General features: G+C 35.8%; 1 protein-coding gene across 1 annotated transcript; it reads right to left on the bottom strand.

Annotated features, from left to right (window-relative positions):
• Nucleotides 1-12,370: 12,370 nt before the first annotated feature.
• On the bottom strand, nucleotides 12,371-14,497 carry LOC145044023 (uncharacterized). The gene is made up of 2 exons (XM_078992826.1): nucleotides 13,858-14,497; nucleotides 12,371-13,028 (listed from the first exon to the last, which is right to left on the bottom strand). The coding sequence occupies exons 1-2, from the start codon at nucleotides 14,482-14,484 to the stop codon at nucleotides 12,588-12,590; spliced, it is 1,068 nt and encodes a 355-aa protein (XP_078848952.1). The 5' UTR covers nucleotides 14,485-14,497; the 3' UTR covers nucleotides 12,371-12,587.
• Nucleotides 14,498-18,204: the final 3,707 nt, after the last annotated feature.

Below are 18,204 nucleotides of genomic sequence, written 5' to 3'. Positions count from 1 at the left end.
AACCAACCTTATGCGCCCCAAGCCCAACTCCTTCACCCTCAGTGCTCCTTATATCGTCCAAACCCCTTATCTTGTGAGATTGAAGTGTTTTGGTGTGATCTCTTGAAGATTTTGAGAGAAGAAGAAGAGTAGATCAAGAGGAGAAGAAGGAGGTCGAATATCTTGGTGATATTTCAGTGATTCATTGAGGTATAACTCAGTTCCTTCTGTTTTTATGCTTAAAGTCCCTTAGGGCACCATTAAGGTCCTTCTTGAACCATTTCCAAGCTTGAGTATGGATTAGGGTTTCTAATGAGTTGTGTAACCTCTAGATCTAGGCATGTTTGTGCTCCATAAGCTCGGATCCAGGGCCTTTATGGGAGCATATTGCTTGAATGTTCTAGATCTACCATTTTAGCCCTTATTTGTCCATAAATCCCCATTCTATGCATGTGTAAACGTAAAGTTGGAAACTTTACGTGTAAAACCTACCCTAAGAACTCAGATCTAGGTATGGCATGAGCTGGATTCAAGCAAAATCGAGTATATAGTAATTGTATGTGAATGACTCGGTGAGTCGAGTCGCAAGTCCCCTAGTTTTCCCCTTTTTTCGTGTTTGCTGAGTGGAGTTGTTAATCATGGGTGGACTTAGTGAGTTGGAAGCCAGACTCATCTATTGAGGGACTCGGCGAGTCAATGCGCTGACTCGGCGATTCCAAGGCAATCTTCTTACCTCAAGAACAGACTCGATGGATTTTTCATACAACTCGACGAGTCATAGGCTAGAGTGTTCTGCGGATGAAGACGAACTCGATGAGTTGTTCATACAACTCGGCGAGTCGGATGAAAGATCATTGGTCATCAGTTTAGAACGATAACTCGTCGAGTCATCGCCTACCTCGACGAGTAGAGTCGGGTACGAGGACAAATGGGAAGGATAGGGACTCGGCGAGTTGGCGAGCCAACTCAGCGAGTCAGGTAGTTGACTTTGACTTTGACTTGGTCAGGGGTAAAATGGTCATTTTGGAGTATTTTGTGGGAAATTACAGCCGGAGGATTTCCAGAGCAGCCGCAGCAGCAGACAGACAATTCCCACGCAGATCAGCAGTTACTACGAGGTGAGTTACCTTCCAGTAGCGGTGGGTCTACGGCCGCAATGCTGGCCCACCAGTAGGAGTTCTATGTTAGATGATTGTCTCTGTGATATTCATCTAGGTTTGGTACTACCTGTGTTATGTTTACTTTCTAGTATGATATGATGCTATGTGCTAGTGATAGTAGGGGAGATAGTCCCTAGATTACCGGTTGATAAGGCCGAAGGGGCGATCATGCCCAGCCATACTAGGTGGATTATGTGATATGTGTTATGTGGTGGTAGTAGGGGTAATAGTCCTCTGTATCCGGTCGAGAGGACCGAAGGGGAGGCCAGCACCCAGATATGCTAGTTAGTATCCGGTCGAGAGGACCGAAGGGGAGGCCAGCACCTAGATATGCTAGTCAGTACCCGGTCAAGAGGACCGAGGGGGTAGGTCGGGCACCCAGATATGCCTGACAATATATGTATGTTATGTGGTTATATTGTATGTGGTACAGTGGGGGAACTCACTAAGCTTCGTGCTTACGGTCTTCAGTTGTTGTTTCAGGTACCTCTTTTGTCAAGGGAACGAGCTGGTGCGGTAGCGACGCATCACAAACACGCTTTTGTTTTCCGCATCATGAGTCATTCTGGGATTCTGTACTCTGACATTATTATGTTTTACGTTTTGGTTTACAGTCACGACACCTGTTTTATTAAAAGTTATTATCGTATAATGTTTTGTTACAAACGTTTTGTAAACCACTTCATTAAAAATGAAATTTTTGGCCTGTATTTTTTGGATGTTACACTTATGAACTGAAGTCTTCGGCTATGATTACAAAGGGGAAGATTGTAAGGGTTGTTTTGTTGTAATTAGTTGAAGCATAATTTGTACTCTTCGTGTGAATTGTAATCTATTTTACTTGGGCACTTTTATTCGAAGCTTAAGTGTTAATGCCTTAGTATTTTTTTTGTACGCTTTATGTATCCTATAAATAGGATCATTTACTAGAGTTACACAACTAAGTCAGTCTTGTCTATTTTCCTCTGTAAACACACAATGCGTAATAGAGCTGAAGCGAAATCTTATTTACATATTGTGTTCAATTACTCATTCTTTCTACGATATCAACTCTGATTAATATCATACTCGATTCAGTGATTGATCATACAACCCGAAAAGAGTAAAGGAAATGGGATTTTGGCCCAATTTGATTAAATAAGTGGATTTTCGGCCCAATAAATCCCATGAAGAGTCTTATGGCCCAAAACACTATTGCTTAATGAATATGGGTCCAAATTACGGCCCAAATGAGGATTCTTGGCCCAAAAGAGCCAAAATGAGGGGTTACTGGCCCATTAGGCCCAATAAGTGAATCCTAGTCCATTACGAGGTTTGAAATGGGAAGTTAGGGTTACAAGCCCAAAGTTGAGTGAATATAGTGTATTGAATTAGGTTTAGAGCTTTTACAAGTGAGTTTTTATTTAAATTGTTGTTTTTGAGTGAATATCATGTATAACATCATACTTAGGGTTACCAGATACATCAAAAGTTAATTACACATGGACAAAATTACCTAGCCCTAAAATGCTAGTTGTGACATCATCCCCCCGTTAGAGGAAAGATCGTCCCGAAATTCTTTTGAAAGGTAATCTTAAGAGCAAGAGAAAAAGTGAGGGTATTTTCGCATCATTTGATCTTTGTGTTCCCATGTGAATTCCGGTTCGCGCTTTGCATTGCACCGAACCTTCACAATCGGAATTCGCCTTTGTTTTGTACACTTTACCTCTCTGTCCATGATTTCAACCGACTCTTTGATGAACAAGACATTATTGTTCACCTCAATCTCATCCAGGGGAAAACGTGGGTTTCATCTGATAGACACTTTTTCAGATTTGACATGTGAAACATGGGGTGTACGTTATTAAGCGCTGGGGTAGTTGTAGTCTATAGGCTACCGGACCGATCCTGGCGAGGATCTCGAATGGGCCGATGTATCGTGGGTTTAGCTTGCCCCACATTCCGAATCATATTATCCCCTTCTAGGGAGAGACTTTCAGTAGCATGCGATCACCCACTTGCAACTCTAGAGAATTTCGCCTTTTATCAGCATAGCTCTTTTGTCAGTCTCGTGATGCTTGGACTCGTGCCCTGATTTGAACTATGTTCTCCATGTTTCCAGAATTATCTCAGGCTCGGTGATTATGTCGTTCGATACCTGTCCCCTTGCCAACTAGGTGTCTCCTACCTCAGCCCAATAGAGAGGTGCACCATCTACACTTCCGACCGTACAAGGCTTCGAAGGGAGCGACTTTAATGCTTGTGTGGTAGTTGTTCTTGTATGTGAATTTGATTAGCGGGAAGTGAGTATCCCATGTCTTGCCAAAATCTATCACACAAGCTCAGATCATATCTTCCAATGTTTGAATGGTTTGCTTGCTTTGACCGTCAGTATGGGGGTGGTAAGCAGTACTCGTATCAAGTTGGTTCCCCATAGCTTTCTGGAGTGACTGCCATAATCGTGAGGAGAATCAACTATCTCGGTCAAAGATGATAGATACTGACACTCCATGAAGTCTCACCACCTCCCTGATGTAGATTCAGGCTATTCTCTTCACCTTATAGTTTTCATTAATTGGCAGTAAATGGGTGGACCTGGTCAACCGATCGACAATTACCCAGATGGCATCCAAATCGTCTATCGTCTTAGGTAATTTGGTTATAAAGTCCATGGTTATCCTTTCCGATTTCCACTCGGGTATGACAGGTTGTTGTAGTAATCCCGAAGGCTTCTGATATTCCACTTTAACCTTGGCACAAGTAAGGCATTTGCTCATGTAAGTGGAAGTTTCTGCTTTCATGTTTGGCCACCAATATTGTTGCTTCAGATCCAAGTACATTTTATCAGCACCAGGATAGACTGAATATCTTGTTTTGTGCGCTTCGTTCATGGCCACATCTCTGAACCCTCCACACTTTAGGATCTAGAATCGGTTCATGAGATAATAAGCTCCATCCTCTTTGATTTCGAGATTCTTGTGCATTCCACTTAGCACTTCGGTCGCAATGTTTTTTTGGCTTCAGGGCCTCCAATTGAGCATCCCTGATTTGTGTGGATAAGTGGGATTAGATGGTCCATGTTAGGGTTTTTGTTCTTCGACTCGTGTATTCCTTCCTGCTCAAGGCATCGACCACCACATTAGCCTTGCCCGGATGGTACTTGATCTCGCATTCATAGTCATTCAACAATTCTACCCACCTTCGTAGCCTCATGTTTAGCTCCTTTTGATTTAAAATGTGTTGGAGGCTTTTGTGGTCCGTGAAGATGGTGCACTTTGTACCGTAGAGGTAGTGCCTAATCTTCAGGGCGAAGCCTGTAGCTCCCAACTTGAGATCATGGGTGGTGTAATTTACTTCGTGGGTATTTAATCGTCTGGACGCGTAAGCTATCACTTTTCCACACTACATAAGAACACAGCCTAACCCTTGATTTGAAGCGTCGTAATATGCTACGAAGTCTTCGGTTCCCTTTGGCAAGGATAATACTGGAGCAGTATAGAGGGCTCGCTTCAGGGCTTGAAAAGTATCTTCTTTCTTGCCAGTCCAATTGAAGAGTACGACTTTTTGGGTTAGAGTGGTGAGGGGCTTGGCGATCTTAGAAAAATTCTAAATGAATCTTCTATAATATCCAGCAAGAACCAAAAATTGCATGTTCTCCATTGGCGTTTTCGGAATTACCCAGCCTTCAATAGCTTTGATCTTAGAAGGATCTACATGAATTCCTTCCTCACTATCTACATGACCCAAGAAATTCACACTGTGATTCTAGAAATCGCATTTGGAGAATTTTGCATATAACTTCTCTGCTCTTAACGTCTCCAGAACCTATCGTAAGTGCTGACCATGTTCTTACTGTTTCGAGAATAGATGACTATGTCATAGATGAAAACAATTACAAAGTTGTCTAGGAATGGGTAGCAAACTCGGTTCATGAGGTCCATAAATGTTGCGGGAGCATTCGTTAGCCCGGAGGGCATAACAATGAATTCATAGTGGCCATATCGAGTTCGGAAGGAAGTTTTGGGGATATCTTCTTCCCGGACTCGCAGCTGATGATATCCGGACATTAGATCTCTTTGTGAAAAGTAACTGGCTCCTTGAAGCTGCTCGAATAGATTATCAATCCGAGGGAGTGGGTATAGATTTGTAACGACGAGCTTCCCGATAATCAATACACATTCTGAAAGTCCTATCCTTCTTTTTGACAAACAAGACTGGAGCTCCCCAGGGTGAGAAGCTTGGCCTTATGAATCCTTTATCCAGAAGTTTGCTTAATTGACTGGATCACTCCTGCATTTTGGCGGGAGCTAACCTGTAGGGTGATTTAGCAATTGATGTGGCTCCAAGCATTAGGTCAATTCAAAATTCGACCAGTCTTTCTGGGGGTATTTCTGGGAGGTCTTTGGGAAATACGTCCGGAAAGTCACATGCCACTGGGATATCTTTGATGTTTATCTCCTCCTTTGTTTTATCCATAACATGGGCAAGGAAGGCATAATTTTTCTTGTGCAAGCATTTTTGTGCCTTGATGCACGAGATGAAATGGAGATTGGCACCAGGTTTATCACCGTAGATTATTAGGGTTTCGTGGTCGGGGAGGTGAAGGCGAACGACCTTCTCGTGGCACATAATATAAACATGGTGGGGGCTTAACCAATCCAGGCCAACTATCACATCAAAAACTCCTAATATTAACTGGCATCAAATCTATTTTAAATGAGTGGTTGTTTAATGTTAACGTGCATCCTACATAAACGTCTTTGGTTGTTTCAGTTTTCCCATTAGCCATATCCACCGTGAAGGCTTCGCTTAGCTTTTGGGGTTGTTGATTTAGTAGGTGTTTGAATTTATGACTCACGAAACTCCGCTCAGCCCCACTATCAAATAAAATGCATGCGTAAGTGTTGTTGAGGGGAAACGTACCAGAAACAACCGTCGGTTCTTGAACTGCCTCTCCTTGACACAATGTCAGGACCCTGCCTGCTCCTCCTACACCTTGGTTGTTGGCTTTTGGACAATTTCACCTAAAATGACCAGTTCCTCCACATCCATAACAAGTATGACTGGCCCCGATGTTGTTGTTGTTGTTGTTGTTGTTGTTGTTGTTGTTGTTGTTGTTGTTGCATTGTTGGTTTGGTTGGGGTTGAGATCTACGGTACCAGGTGGTATTCCTCTTGCGGTTGTAGTTGGTACATTGCATTTCTCGGCACTCACCATTGTGATGATAGTTACATTTACCACACTTGGATAGCGTACCGGTGTAAGGCTTTGAGGGAGTTAGTGTGGTTGAGATTAGAGTGGCGGGGGCTGATGTGGTTTGAGCGGTAGCAGCGTGAACTGCCACTGTTTGCGGTTTCTAGGAAGATCCTGAAGGTTGTCCTCCTTTCCTTTTATTTCTCAAATTCTTCTTGTTACCTTCTTCCATATTGGCTTCAGTCTCAGTAGTTTTGGTACTTTTCTTGTTTCCATGGTCATAGAGCTTCTAAGCTATACATTTTACACTGTCAAAAGTTCCAGGGTTTGCTGCAATCACATTCCCTTGAATTGGAGGCGTTAACCCCCAAAATGAATTGTTAGATCTTCTTTCCCTCTGAAGTGATCATACCCGAGCACAAAAGTGCTAACTCACTGAATCTGGAAATGTAAGCCTCGATATCCGAGTTTTGCACTATGAGGTTCCATAACTCTTGTTCTAGTTTCTGTACTTCCCTACGAGGATAGTATTCTGCCATCAACATCTCCTTAAGTTCTTCCCAAGGCATAGCGTTTGCTACCGACAAAGTCATGGCCTTCACATGACCATTCCACCAAGATACGGCTTGGTCCACAAATGTGCAGACTGCAAACTTCACCTTGCTTTCTTTCGGACATTCGAAAATTTCAAAGACAGACTCGGTCTTTCAATCCAGTGCTTCAAGGCTATGACCCCACCGGTTCCGTTGAACGCTCGAGGTTTCGCATTAGAGAAATATTTGTAAGTGCAAATTTTTTTTGACCATTAATTGATTCCATGGTTGGATCCTCAAGTTCCTTGCCCATTTCCACCACCATTGTTTCCGTTATTAATATGAGCCAATGATGCAGTAACTGTAGCCGATACTGCTACCTGAAATGCACCAGAGTTTACCTCCGACAGAGGTGGCAGCGATGGTGGTGTCGTGTTGTTGTGTTTGCGTACGTACCTTCGAGGCATCTGCTGTCATGGAGCAGGAAGATGATGAGTACATAACGAGCTTAGATATCACTTATTCTCTAATGGATGCAGTGATGAGATTTTACTTATAGATGAATTTATACAGTAACAAGAAATATCAGGAATAGAACAGTACATAGAGAAAATATAATCTGTCAGCATAACGGCTCTATGAGTAGTGTAATCACTTAATCATAGAGTCAACCCTACATACAATAGTAACTGAAAAGAGAGTCCTATCGATAGAGGTGGTGGTACTCATATGCCGAAATGACACACCAGAAGTTCAGACAATTCACACATCTCCCGAGTGATCTCAACTTCCCTTTGTTCAGCTTGAACTTCCCTAGCTTTGGCTGCAAGGAGTTCATAAGCATGTCTGTATGAAAAACTTTGTATCATTTTGTAAACAATAGAAAATCCGATATTTCTGTAAAAATGGTTTGAGAGTTTTGTTTCAAATCTTGTACTAAAGCACGTGTTTTTTTTTTTTTTTTGAAAGAGCCAAAGCTCAGCAAACTGGATGTTTGTTTTGTTTTGACAATGTATAAAAAGAGAGAGTTCTAGAAAATCCTATATTTTCCGCTTTTTGTAAACTGTAGTGTGTAGCATGTAGTCTCCAGAAAATCCGATATTTTCTGTTTGTAAAATCATTGTGGTTTTGAAACCATAAGACCCGAGTAATGTAGTAAATGTATAGTTCGTACAATGTATCAAGAGTATAGTATGTGTATTCCGTAAATTTATTGTATTGTTAATCTCTGTGTGAGTAGTTATAACCATGCTTGATGTGACTAATATGCCTATCATGACATTCTTCAGGCGTCGCGTTTTAGGTAAGATATTTGTCACCCTTGATTGGCCTTGTCTAGTTGTAGCGATCAGCTCAGGTGTGGGGTGTCAACCCTACATAGATCTATACACGAACTCTCACTCTCCCTCCAGGAGACTCTGGTTATAACTATAGGACTTACAGTGTACACTAAGTAGGTACAACTGAATGAATGTCTCACAAGAGCCTTAACTAAATTTACGCGAACAATGTATCACATTATTTAATGTTTTAAATAATGTTTCGAGTACGTATTTTGACTACAAAGCATCGGTGATAAAAATATATATTTGTTTCTATAAAAAATGTCAAATATTTAATGTTATCAACTCCATTAGTATAAAATATGTCGTAAGACCCAATAAGAGAGTGAATGGGCATATAAGGCCCAAATAACATGCAATGAGAACACAATGCCCAATAAGCATGTGATGAGTATGTAAAGCTCAATAAACATGTAAATGAGTATACAAGGCCCAATAAACATGTAAATGGGTATATGAGACCCAATAAACATATAAAGAGGTATATGAGGCCCAACAAACATGTAATGAGTATAACAAGGCCCAATTTGAGTAAAAATGTCGTAAAGAGCCAATTTATTATCAAATTGAACGGTGTAGTTCAATTAGTGTTAAAAATGACATAAAATGGGTCACTTTTAGTAAAAATGATATTTTTGACCTATTAAGCCGAAAATTTACAAATGAAGGCTCATTTTGATAAAAATGACATTTTTGGCCCATTGAAGCTGAAAGTTTACACATAAGGCCTATTTTTCTTAAAAATGACATTTTTGGCCCATGAAACTGAAAGTTTACACATAAGGCCCATTTTTGTTAAAAATGTCATTTTTGGCCCATGAAGTTGAAAGTTTACACAGAAGGCCCATTTTTGTTAAAAATGACATTTTTGGCTGATAAAACTGTGAATTTCCAAATAAGGCTCATTTTTATGAAAAATGACATTTTTAGCTCAATAAAAACGAGAAGGCCCAAAAAGAAGCCTATTTTGTCAAAAATGACACTTTTGACCCCATAAAACCGTAGAAGTCATAAAACCCCTTTTATCCAAAAATGACTCTTTTGGCCCCTCTAAAACTATAAGTATCATAGAAGACTCGCTTTTGTTCATTTGTCAAATATGTACCCTCTCTAGGTTTTCTTAAATTTTATAGTAGCTTTCAACATGTTTTCTCATTTTAAACATCATAATGAGGTATATAAGGTAAATTTATTTTCTTATCACTTCATAACTTGGAAGTTGGTTTGAGTTTCATGAATTTTTAATATAGTTTCATAACATATTCTTACACATATCATGAAAATACACACAAGCATGCATAAATACTTAGATTTAACACGGAACCAACTTGCATTCTCCCCCAAAAGATAGTAAATCATGGAAAAGGAAGGGTATAACGGTCACCTTGAGTTTGATTGGTTTATAAGTGAAAAGAGGAGGAAGTTTTCGGCTTTAGCTAGCTTCTTTGTAGAGATTTTTGAAACTAAGCTAGTTCTAAAAAGCCACACACGAAAATGGAGTGTAAGAAGGAGGACTTTTAATGTAATATTGGAAGGAAACCATAGTGTTTAACAAAACTTACCAAGTTAGTGAAAACTTACGAGAACCGCTTTGATGTACACATACAATCCTCAAAAATTTGAAGGGAAAGTGAGAGAATTTCTTTGAGTTTGAGGGGAAGGTATGAGAGAGTTTTGAATGAGTTTGAAGTGAAGAGTGAGGGTGATGGTGGGGGTTTCGGCCGATCTTGAAGAAGGAAGAAGGAAGAGAGTTTTCCTTGAAGTATGAGATTTCTAGATGTATGGGGGGTTAAATGCACGGATATCCTCCATGCAATAAGGAACTGGCAACCCAAGTCAACCCTTATTGCTTTTGTGTTTCTCTCTCGTTTTTTTAGGCCGAGAATTTAGGAGAATGGAAAGAAGAAAATGGATCTTGGGCTTGAATTTATGTGTAGTTGATATCATTGGCCCATTAGAGATTTTCGATCTATGTGGGCCCACATATGAGCTTATGGCCCAAAAAGGGTAAAGGAAATGGGTTGTCGGCCCAATGTGATTAAATAAGTCGGTTTTCAGCCCAATAAGGCCCATGAAGGGTCTTATGGCCCAAAACACTATTGCTTAATGAATATGGGTCCAAATTAGGGCCCAAATGAGGATTCTTGGCCCAAAAGAGCCAAGTTGAGGGATTACTGGCCCATTAGGCCCAATAAGTGAATCCTAGTCTATTAAGAGGTTTGAATCGGGAAGTTAGGGTTACACGCCCAAAGTTGAGTGAATGTAGTTTATTGAATTAGGTTTAGAGCTTGCACAAGTGAGTTTTGATTTGAATTGTTTTTTAGTGAATATCATGTATAACATCATACTTAGGGTTACCAGATACATCAAAAGTTAATTACACATGGACAGAATTTCCTAGCCCTAAAATGCTAGTTGTGACAAATTCTCAACGAATTTTAAATTTAACAGTATGAGAATATTACATTGTTTAACGGCCGTGTAAAATTCATAATTTCTACATAGAGACTCCGTTTTTCGAGTGTCTTTTTATCGTTGAATTCCTATTAATGAGATCTTCAATTATCATTTAGGTCGTGTCAGCTAAAAATTATTCGATCTAAAATTCGAGTTCCGGGTTGTATATTGTTATGCCAAATCTTAGAAAACTCATAACTTCCTCATACGAAGTCTAATTTGGATGTTCTTTTTATGTATGTTCTCGGTTCAACATATACTATGACTTTCGTTTAGATCCATAAGGATAAAAAGTAATTTATGAAAAATTCACTTTTTATGATTCCTAGTGTCGTGCCGGTTTTGCCGTAAACCTTCAACGAGTCAAAACTTATTCGCTATAACTCGGATTTTGGCATTCTTTATATGTACAGAACCCTTGTGACATATACTATAACTTGGTTAAGATTATTTACTTTAAATAATCTTATACGAAAAAGTCATTTTTATGCTTATTGTCTCTAAATTGACTAGGCCGAATCTACGGACGTTATATAACTCCAGATCCTCAATAGGATATTTTGCCTTATGAGGCTTTAGCTGCCTCAAGGCATAAGCGATCATGTGCCCCCTCTGCATCAGTATTGTACCCAAACCCATAATCGATGCATCATAGTATATAACGAAACCCTCAACTCCCTTAGGAAGGGTACGAACCAACGCCTCACAGAGCTTCTGCTAAAGAGTCTCAAACACTACCTGCTAACCAGGCTACTGATGGAAGATGGCATCCTTCCTAGTCATTCTAGTGAGCGGAACTACAATCTTGGAGAAGTCCCTGATTAATCTCCGATAATACCCTGTCAGCCCGAGGAAACTCAAATCTCAGATGGAGATTTTAGAACTTCCCACCCCATAACCGCCTTAATCTTGGCCAGATCGACCACTATACAGTTCTGGTTTACGAGGTGCCCCATAAACTAGACATTACGTAGCCAGAACTCATACTTTGAGAACTTGGCATACAAACTCTCATCCTTATTAGATTAACTAATTATATATGTTTGTATTACCATTTTTTAGTTACAAAAGTTGCAAAAACAAGTTGTTAGGAAAAATGGATATGAGAAGTGAAATGGAAAGAAGGAAAGTTGAAGTTAAGTTGTAAATGCACCAAAAACAAGCTCAATTCGAACAACAAATGGAGAATTCATCGGTCAACCCGATAATCGACTAAATAATCCTTAGTATTGTGTTTTAAACACTCAATAATGTTTGTGATACTATTTAACACTTTATGGTTTAATGTAATTTTAGAGAGAAAAAACCGCATTTTTTTTAATTTTTTTGATAAATTTAGTGATGGAATAATCTGTCACGAAATGTCAAGAGCTTCTGTTGGTAAGCCGTCATTGAAAGTGTCCGTCGGTAATTAGTCGCTAAAAGTTTGCGTTGGTAAGTCGTTGGTAATACATTGGAAAATATGGTCAAATAACATTTCGTCAATAATATGTCGGCATATTTCTGACGGAAAATTCAGTCAGTAATCCGTTACAAAAACCGTCAAAAATCACCAAAAAAACACAATCTTTATATGCATCATCGATCCTTCATAATTTCTTACTAAAAGAAAGCACTTAACTAAATTCATCAAATATATTTATTGAGTAGATACCATGGGGAATAATATTAAGAGTGAATAATGTTTTGAATCCATTGTCAAAATGATGAAAAAAAAACATCGAAGTTTTCAATTTCATGCATTTAGATTAAAAGTTTACAAACTTCAATGATCCGTTTGCAACAATGCAGGTGAGAAATCTACAGGTTAAAAATCGAAGAAACCACACAATATACAAGTTGATACGAGCAAACTGCAGGTCTAAATACAAGACAACAAGTCAAAAGTCAGAAAAACATTCACCAAAGTACATAAGTTTCAAGTAGCCAGCTTTCACATCACGTTACATGTATTCTATCTCGGATAACACGCCTTCATCTTCATCATCTTCTTGTTCTTGAAAGAGATCTGTATCAGAAGCACCAACATGTCCATCACCAAACGCCTTCACATGATCTTTTAGTGACCTTTTATGTTTAAAGTCAGAACCACAATTACAATACCAAATCCTTCCACAATTCTTTTCATGTGTTCTCCAGTCACCCTTAACTGCAATTGCCTTCCCACATTTCCTGCATACAAATGGCCTGATTCCATGCTTCCTCTTGTAATGTGTTTGAAGGGTTCTAAAATCTTTGAGTGGTCTTGACCGAGGGTGGTCAATGTGGTGCTTGCACCCTGGTGCACAACAGTAGCATGGCAGCTTTAGCATTGCCGTGGGCTGGGATCCCTTTAAGGACTCTGGCCCCTTTCTATATTGCGATCCATGCCCCCACATATGCATCTGCATTTCACATAGATATTCAGAGACCTTAAAGACATTAAGTAGTAAAACTAGCCTACGTTTTTTTTTTTTTTTAACTTCCGTTTGCGAAAATCGTAACCCTACAGTTCAATAATAAGAGTGAAGAATCTTCTGACATTAAAGCAACAGTAGTCTTCACATGTACATGTTTGGGTCTTGACTAAGCATGGCGTTAATTTTGCTATGAATCTCATGATGTACTTACTTTATTTCTGTTTTACCCTTCTGATTCACATCTACAGTAACACACAGAAGTTTTCAGATATGTAGTTAATACATGGCTATATCTGGACAAAAGCGAACATATGCTGATGATGCCTTATATATTCTTCATATTTATTACATATATAACATTAATGGGTTCCTTAAGTACCATACGAACCTCTTAATGTATCATATAAAAGTGAATTAAAGATATGCCAATGAATAAAAAATATCAGACTTTTCTGCTTTATAAAATTAATAAAAGGTTATCTGATTTTTTTTCTATCTGACCTGCAAATGTGATTACTACTTAATTACTGGTTTTTACCACTGATTGTAATTAAGTCTTATGAGACTATATTTTTTAACCGTGGTGAAATAAAAGGTACAACTATCCAAAAGTCAAACGCTTTTGCTAAGAACGAAGTGGCTAATTAGGATTTGGTGGCTTTTTCAAACTGGTAATTTCAACACGAAAACTATATATATATATATATATATATATATATATATATATATATATATATATATATATATATATATATATATATATATATATATATATATATAAAATAAATTGCTTATAGATAATGTACATACATACCTGTAGATTATTGTATCTTGTGAAGGACTTGAAGCAAACTGGACATGAAAATTGATTAGGACCAGCAAGAATCTGACTGGGGTTTGGAATCCAGTACTCTTTGGTCTTCTTTAATGTGTTCAAAGGTAACCCTAAAAGGGTTTCATTCCTAGTGACACCCGTCTTGCCAGAAGCATTAGGGCACCAATGAAACCCTTGAACCATTTCTTCCCCATTGACACCCTTCTGTTTAGGGCAGCAAGGAAACCCTAAAAGCACTTCATCACCATTGATACCCTTCTCTTGAGAATAACTAGTAGGGAGCCCAATATTTAGGGTTACGTTAACGGTAGTAGTACTACCTGTGTTTGTGGTTGTACTTGTTGAAAAGCTGCAACCGTTTTTGTCTTCTATGGCAGTATTATATGTTGGGTAACGGTGCTCCAGCTCCAGATCTCTTTTGAGGTTTAATTTGCTAAGAAGAGGAAGAGCTTCTTTCAATGGTGGCGGTGGTGATGATAATGATGATGACATGTTAAGATAAGGGTGTGAGGCAGATGACTGATTATCAGAGGAATGATAAAGGTAATAGTATGGGTGATGAGAATTGAAAGGAAAGCATCCATTGAGGAAGGTGGGATTTGTCATGGTGAAGCTAAAAATTAGTGATGATACTTACACTATATATATATATATATATATATATATATATATATATATATATATATATATATATATATATATATATATATATATATATATATATATATATATATATATATATATATATATATATATAAAAGGTTAGGTTCATTTGAAACGGTCTAATTTTGTGTGACCCTGAGTCGTATTTTTTTATTTTTTTTATTATTTTTTATTTTTTTAGTTAATTCAAGTTACAAAAATAATATTTAAAATTTTTTTTTTATTTTTCCATTTATTTTGCATTTTAAAATTATTTTTAGAATATGTATAGTGTAATATTCTATTTAGAATATTTCACCTATTTTTCAAAAAAAATAAGATTTTTTTTTTATTTTTTTAAGTTAATTCAAGTTCCGAAAATAATATTTAAAAAAAAGAATTTTTTGATTTTTCCATTTATTTTGCATTTTAAAATTATTTTTAGAATATGTACAGTATAATATTTTATTTAGAATATTTCACCTATTTTTCAAAAAAAAAAAAGATTTTTTTATTTATTTTTTATTTTTTTTAGTTAATTCAAGTTCCGAAAATAATATTTAAAAAAAGAATTTTTAGATTTTTCCATTTATTTTGCATTTTAAAATTATTTTTTAGAATATGTCAGTGTAATATTCAATTTATAAATATTTCACGTATTTTTCAAAAAAAAAAAAACGATATTTTTTTTATTTTTTTATTTTGTTTTTATTTGTTTTAGTTAATTCAAGTTCCGAAAATAATATTTACAAAAAGAATATGTGGATTTTTCCATTTATTTTGAATTTTAAAATTATTTTTAGATTTGCTCTCACGGTCTCACAAAATTAAAATTGTCTCAAATTAACCTGAACCTATATATATATATATATATATATATATATATATATATATATATATATATATATATATATATATATATATATATATATATATATATATATATATATATATATATTCATATGAGACAACCTAATTTTGTGAAACCGTGAGACGCATTTTTTTATTTTTCTTAATTTTTTTTAGTTAATTCAAGTTCTGAAAATAATATTTAAAAAAAGAATTTTTTAATTTTTCCATTTATTTTGAATTTTAAAATTATTTTTAAAATATGTACAGTGTAATATTCTATTTAGAATATTTCACGTATTTTTCAAAAAAAAAGAATTTTTTTTTTATTTTTTTTAGTTAATTTATGTTCCGAAAATAATAATAAAATTTTTTTTTTTAGATTTTTCCGTTTATTTTGTATTTTAAAATTATTTTTTAGAATATGTCAGTGTAATATTCTATTTAGAATATTTCACGTATTTTTAAAAAAAAAACGGATTTTTTTTTAATTTTTTTTATTATTTTTTTATTTTTTTTTAGTTAATTCAAGTTCCGAAAATAATATTTATAAAAAGAATTTTTGGATTTTTCCATTTATTTTGTATTTTAAAATTATTTTTACATTTGGTCCTACGGTCTCACAAAATTAGATTAGCCTCAAATTAACCTTAACATATATATATATATATATATATATATATATATATATATATATATATATATATATATATATATATATATATATATATATATATATAATCTAATTTTGTAAAACCGTGAGACGCAATCCTAGCCATTCACTTACTAGATAAAACAAAAAACATTTTTAAAATGTAAAATAATTGAAAATTTTTGAATTTTTTTATTCAAATATTATTTTCGGATATTATATTTTCCAAAAAAAAATACCAAACAAAATAAAATAAAAAATAAAAAATATATGTATTTTACATATTCTAGTAGAATAATATAATATTTTACATATCTGAGAATTCTAGTATAATATTCTAATATTCGAAAAAATCTCATTAGAATATTTATAGTGTAATATTTTATTAAAATATTTCACGTATTTTACAAAAAAAAAAAAAAAATAAACGGTAATTTTTTTATTTATTTTCATTTATTTTATTTTTTTAAGTAATTACAGTTTCGAAAATAATAATTAATTTTTTTTTGGATTTTTCATTTTATTCTGCATTATAAAATTATTTTTATATTTGGTCTTATGGTCTTATAAAATTAACATGGTCTCAAATGAAACTGAACATATATATATATATATATATATATATATATATATATATATATATATATATATATATATATATATATATATATATATATATATTGATGAGATTTGTAATCGAGTTTGAATCAATTCAAGTATGAATTCAGGAAGAGTAATCACGATGAATACGAGAGTAAATAGAATATTTGTTCAGCTCATATTATGCTTTTAAGTTTACAGATTACAATGAATAATCTGTAAAAACTGAGTGAAAGAAGTTATCTAATCACTTAGTACAAACCCCTATTTATAGGAGAACAAAAGCATAACAATACTAAGGACTAGACATTAAGACTACTCTTTATAATGCCTTATTACAAATAACATTACATCCGAAGACTCCTTTTTACGAAGACAAAATATACTTCATAACAATCTAACTGACTCTTCGACTATTACAACATTTAAGCCCTAACAATCTCCCCCTTTGGAATCAAGGTCGAAGTCTTCAATTCGTCAGTGATTGAATGGCATACATCAGCACTCTTCGGATCTCCATGTACCAAGAGATAACTTTCTTTATCTCTTTCTTATCTCCTTTCGAGTTCTTCTTGCAGTGGTTTATACGAACAATTAAGTTCGTATATTGTGAGTTGGTGTATCTCTCCACTTCGCAAGTTTGAAATAAGAACCGCTTAGCTCTTCCAGCTTTGTCTTTTCCTGCAAAAATGATCCCCAATGGCTTTAAACAAATTTCTCCATCTTCGTAATTTTTCAACTCATTCTGCTTCTTCGATGGTGCCATTGGTGCAGTAATGTCGATGCCTTTGACAATTGCGAGTTCGACATCAGTCTGAGCCAAGCACTCAAAATAATTCTCCAAAAATATCTTAATATGCTTGCACCCAAGGCTAAAAACATCTAGTTCTGTGTCTTGGAGAAAAGAAAATGATTTGTCTTTGAGCATCAAGGCAATGTTAATTAGATCATATGTGTTCATCAAAGGAAAGTCTGCCACTGTGAATTCTTGTAACTTCCCACTTGCTCTTGCTTGTAGTGTACTTTAAATTTTCAAACTTCCCTTCGAATATGACATCCCTTATTATAGATATCACCTTCTTAATTTTCTTCGAAAACCACACTTCCTCTTGAGCCTTTGCCAATACTGCATGAAACCTTATCTTCATCTTCTTTCCCTCTTCGGTTTCCATTAATTTTGCTTCAGCCTTGAACTGTGGCATAACGAACATCATTTCATTGACTGGAAAGTCAAGTTGACCAAAGTCTGTGTTTGTCACCACATAGCTCTTTTCGGAACCTTTTCGAATGAGTATATATAATCAAACAGCACTCTGGACTCGATGGTTTAGTAGTTATAAACTTTTGTTGGATCACCCTTATCAACATTCGAACCATCCAGAGCCCTTTGTCTCATTATGCTCTGTACCTGCCTCATTCTTTCCACCTCAGCTGCCACCTCAGCTTTCTTCTCTTCTTTTGTCTTCTCAATCAAAACTCCTTTTCCCTTGTCTTCAACACTTGACAAAACCATTTTTTTCGATGAAGAAACATCAGCTTGCTTCGCAATCACAACACCTTTCGAACTTGGTTTTGGAAGTGGA

The sequence above is a fragment of the Lactuca saligna genome, chromosome 1 (genome assembly GCF_052625555.1).
Source record: "Lactuca saligna cultivar CGN05327 chromosome 1, ASM5262555v1, whole genome shotgun sequence".
In the NCBI taxonomy this organism is placed as follows: Eukaryota; Viridiplantae; Streptophyta; class Magnoliopsida; order Asterales; family Asteraceae; genus Lactuca; species Lactuca saligna.
This window is presented reverse-complemented; position numbering and strand designations above follow the sequence as displayed.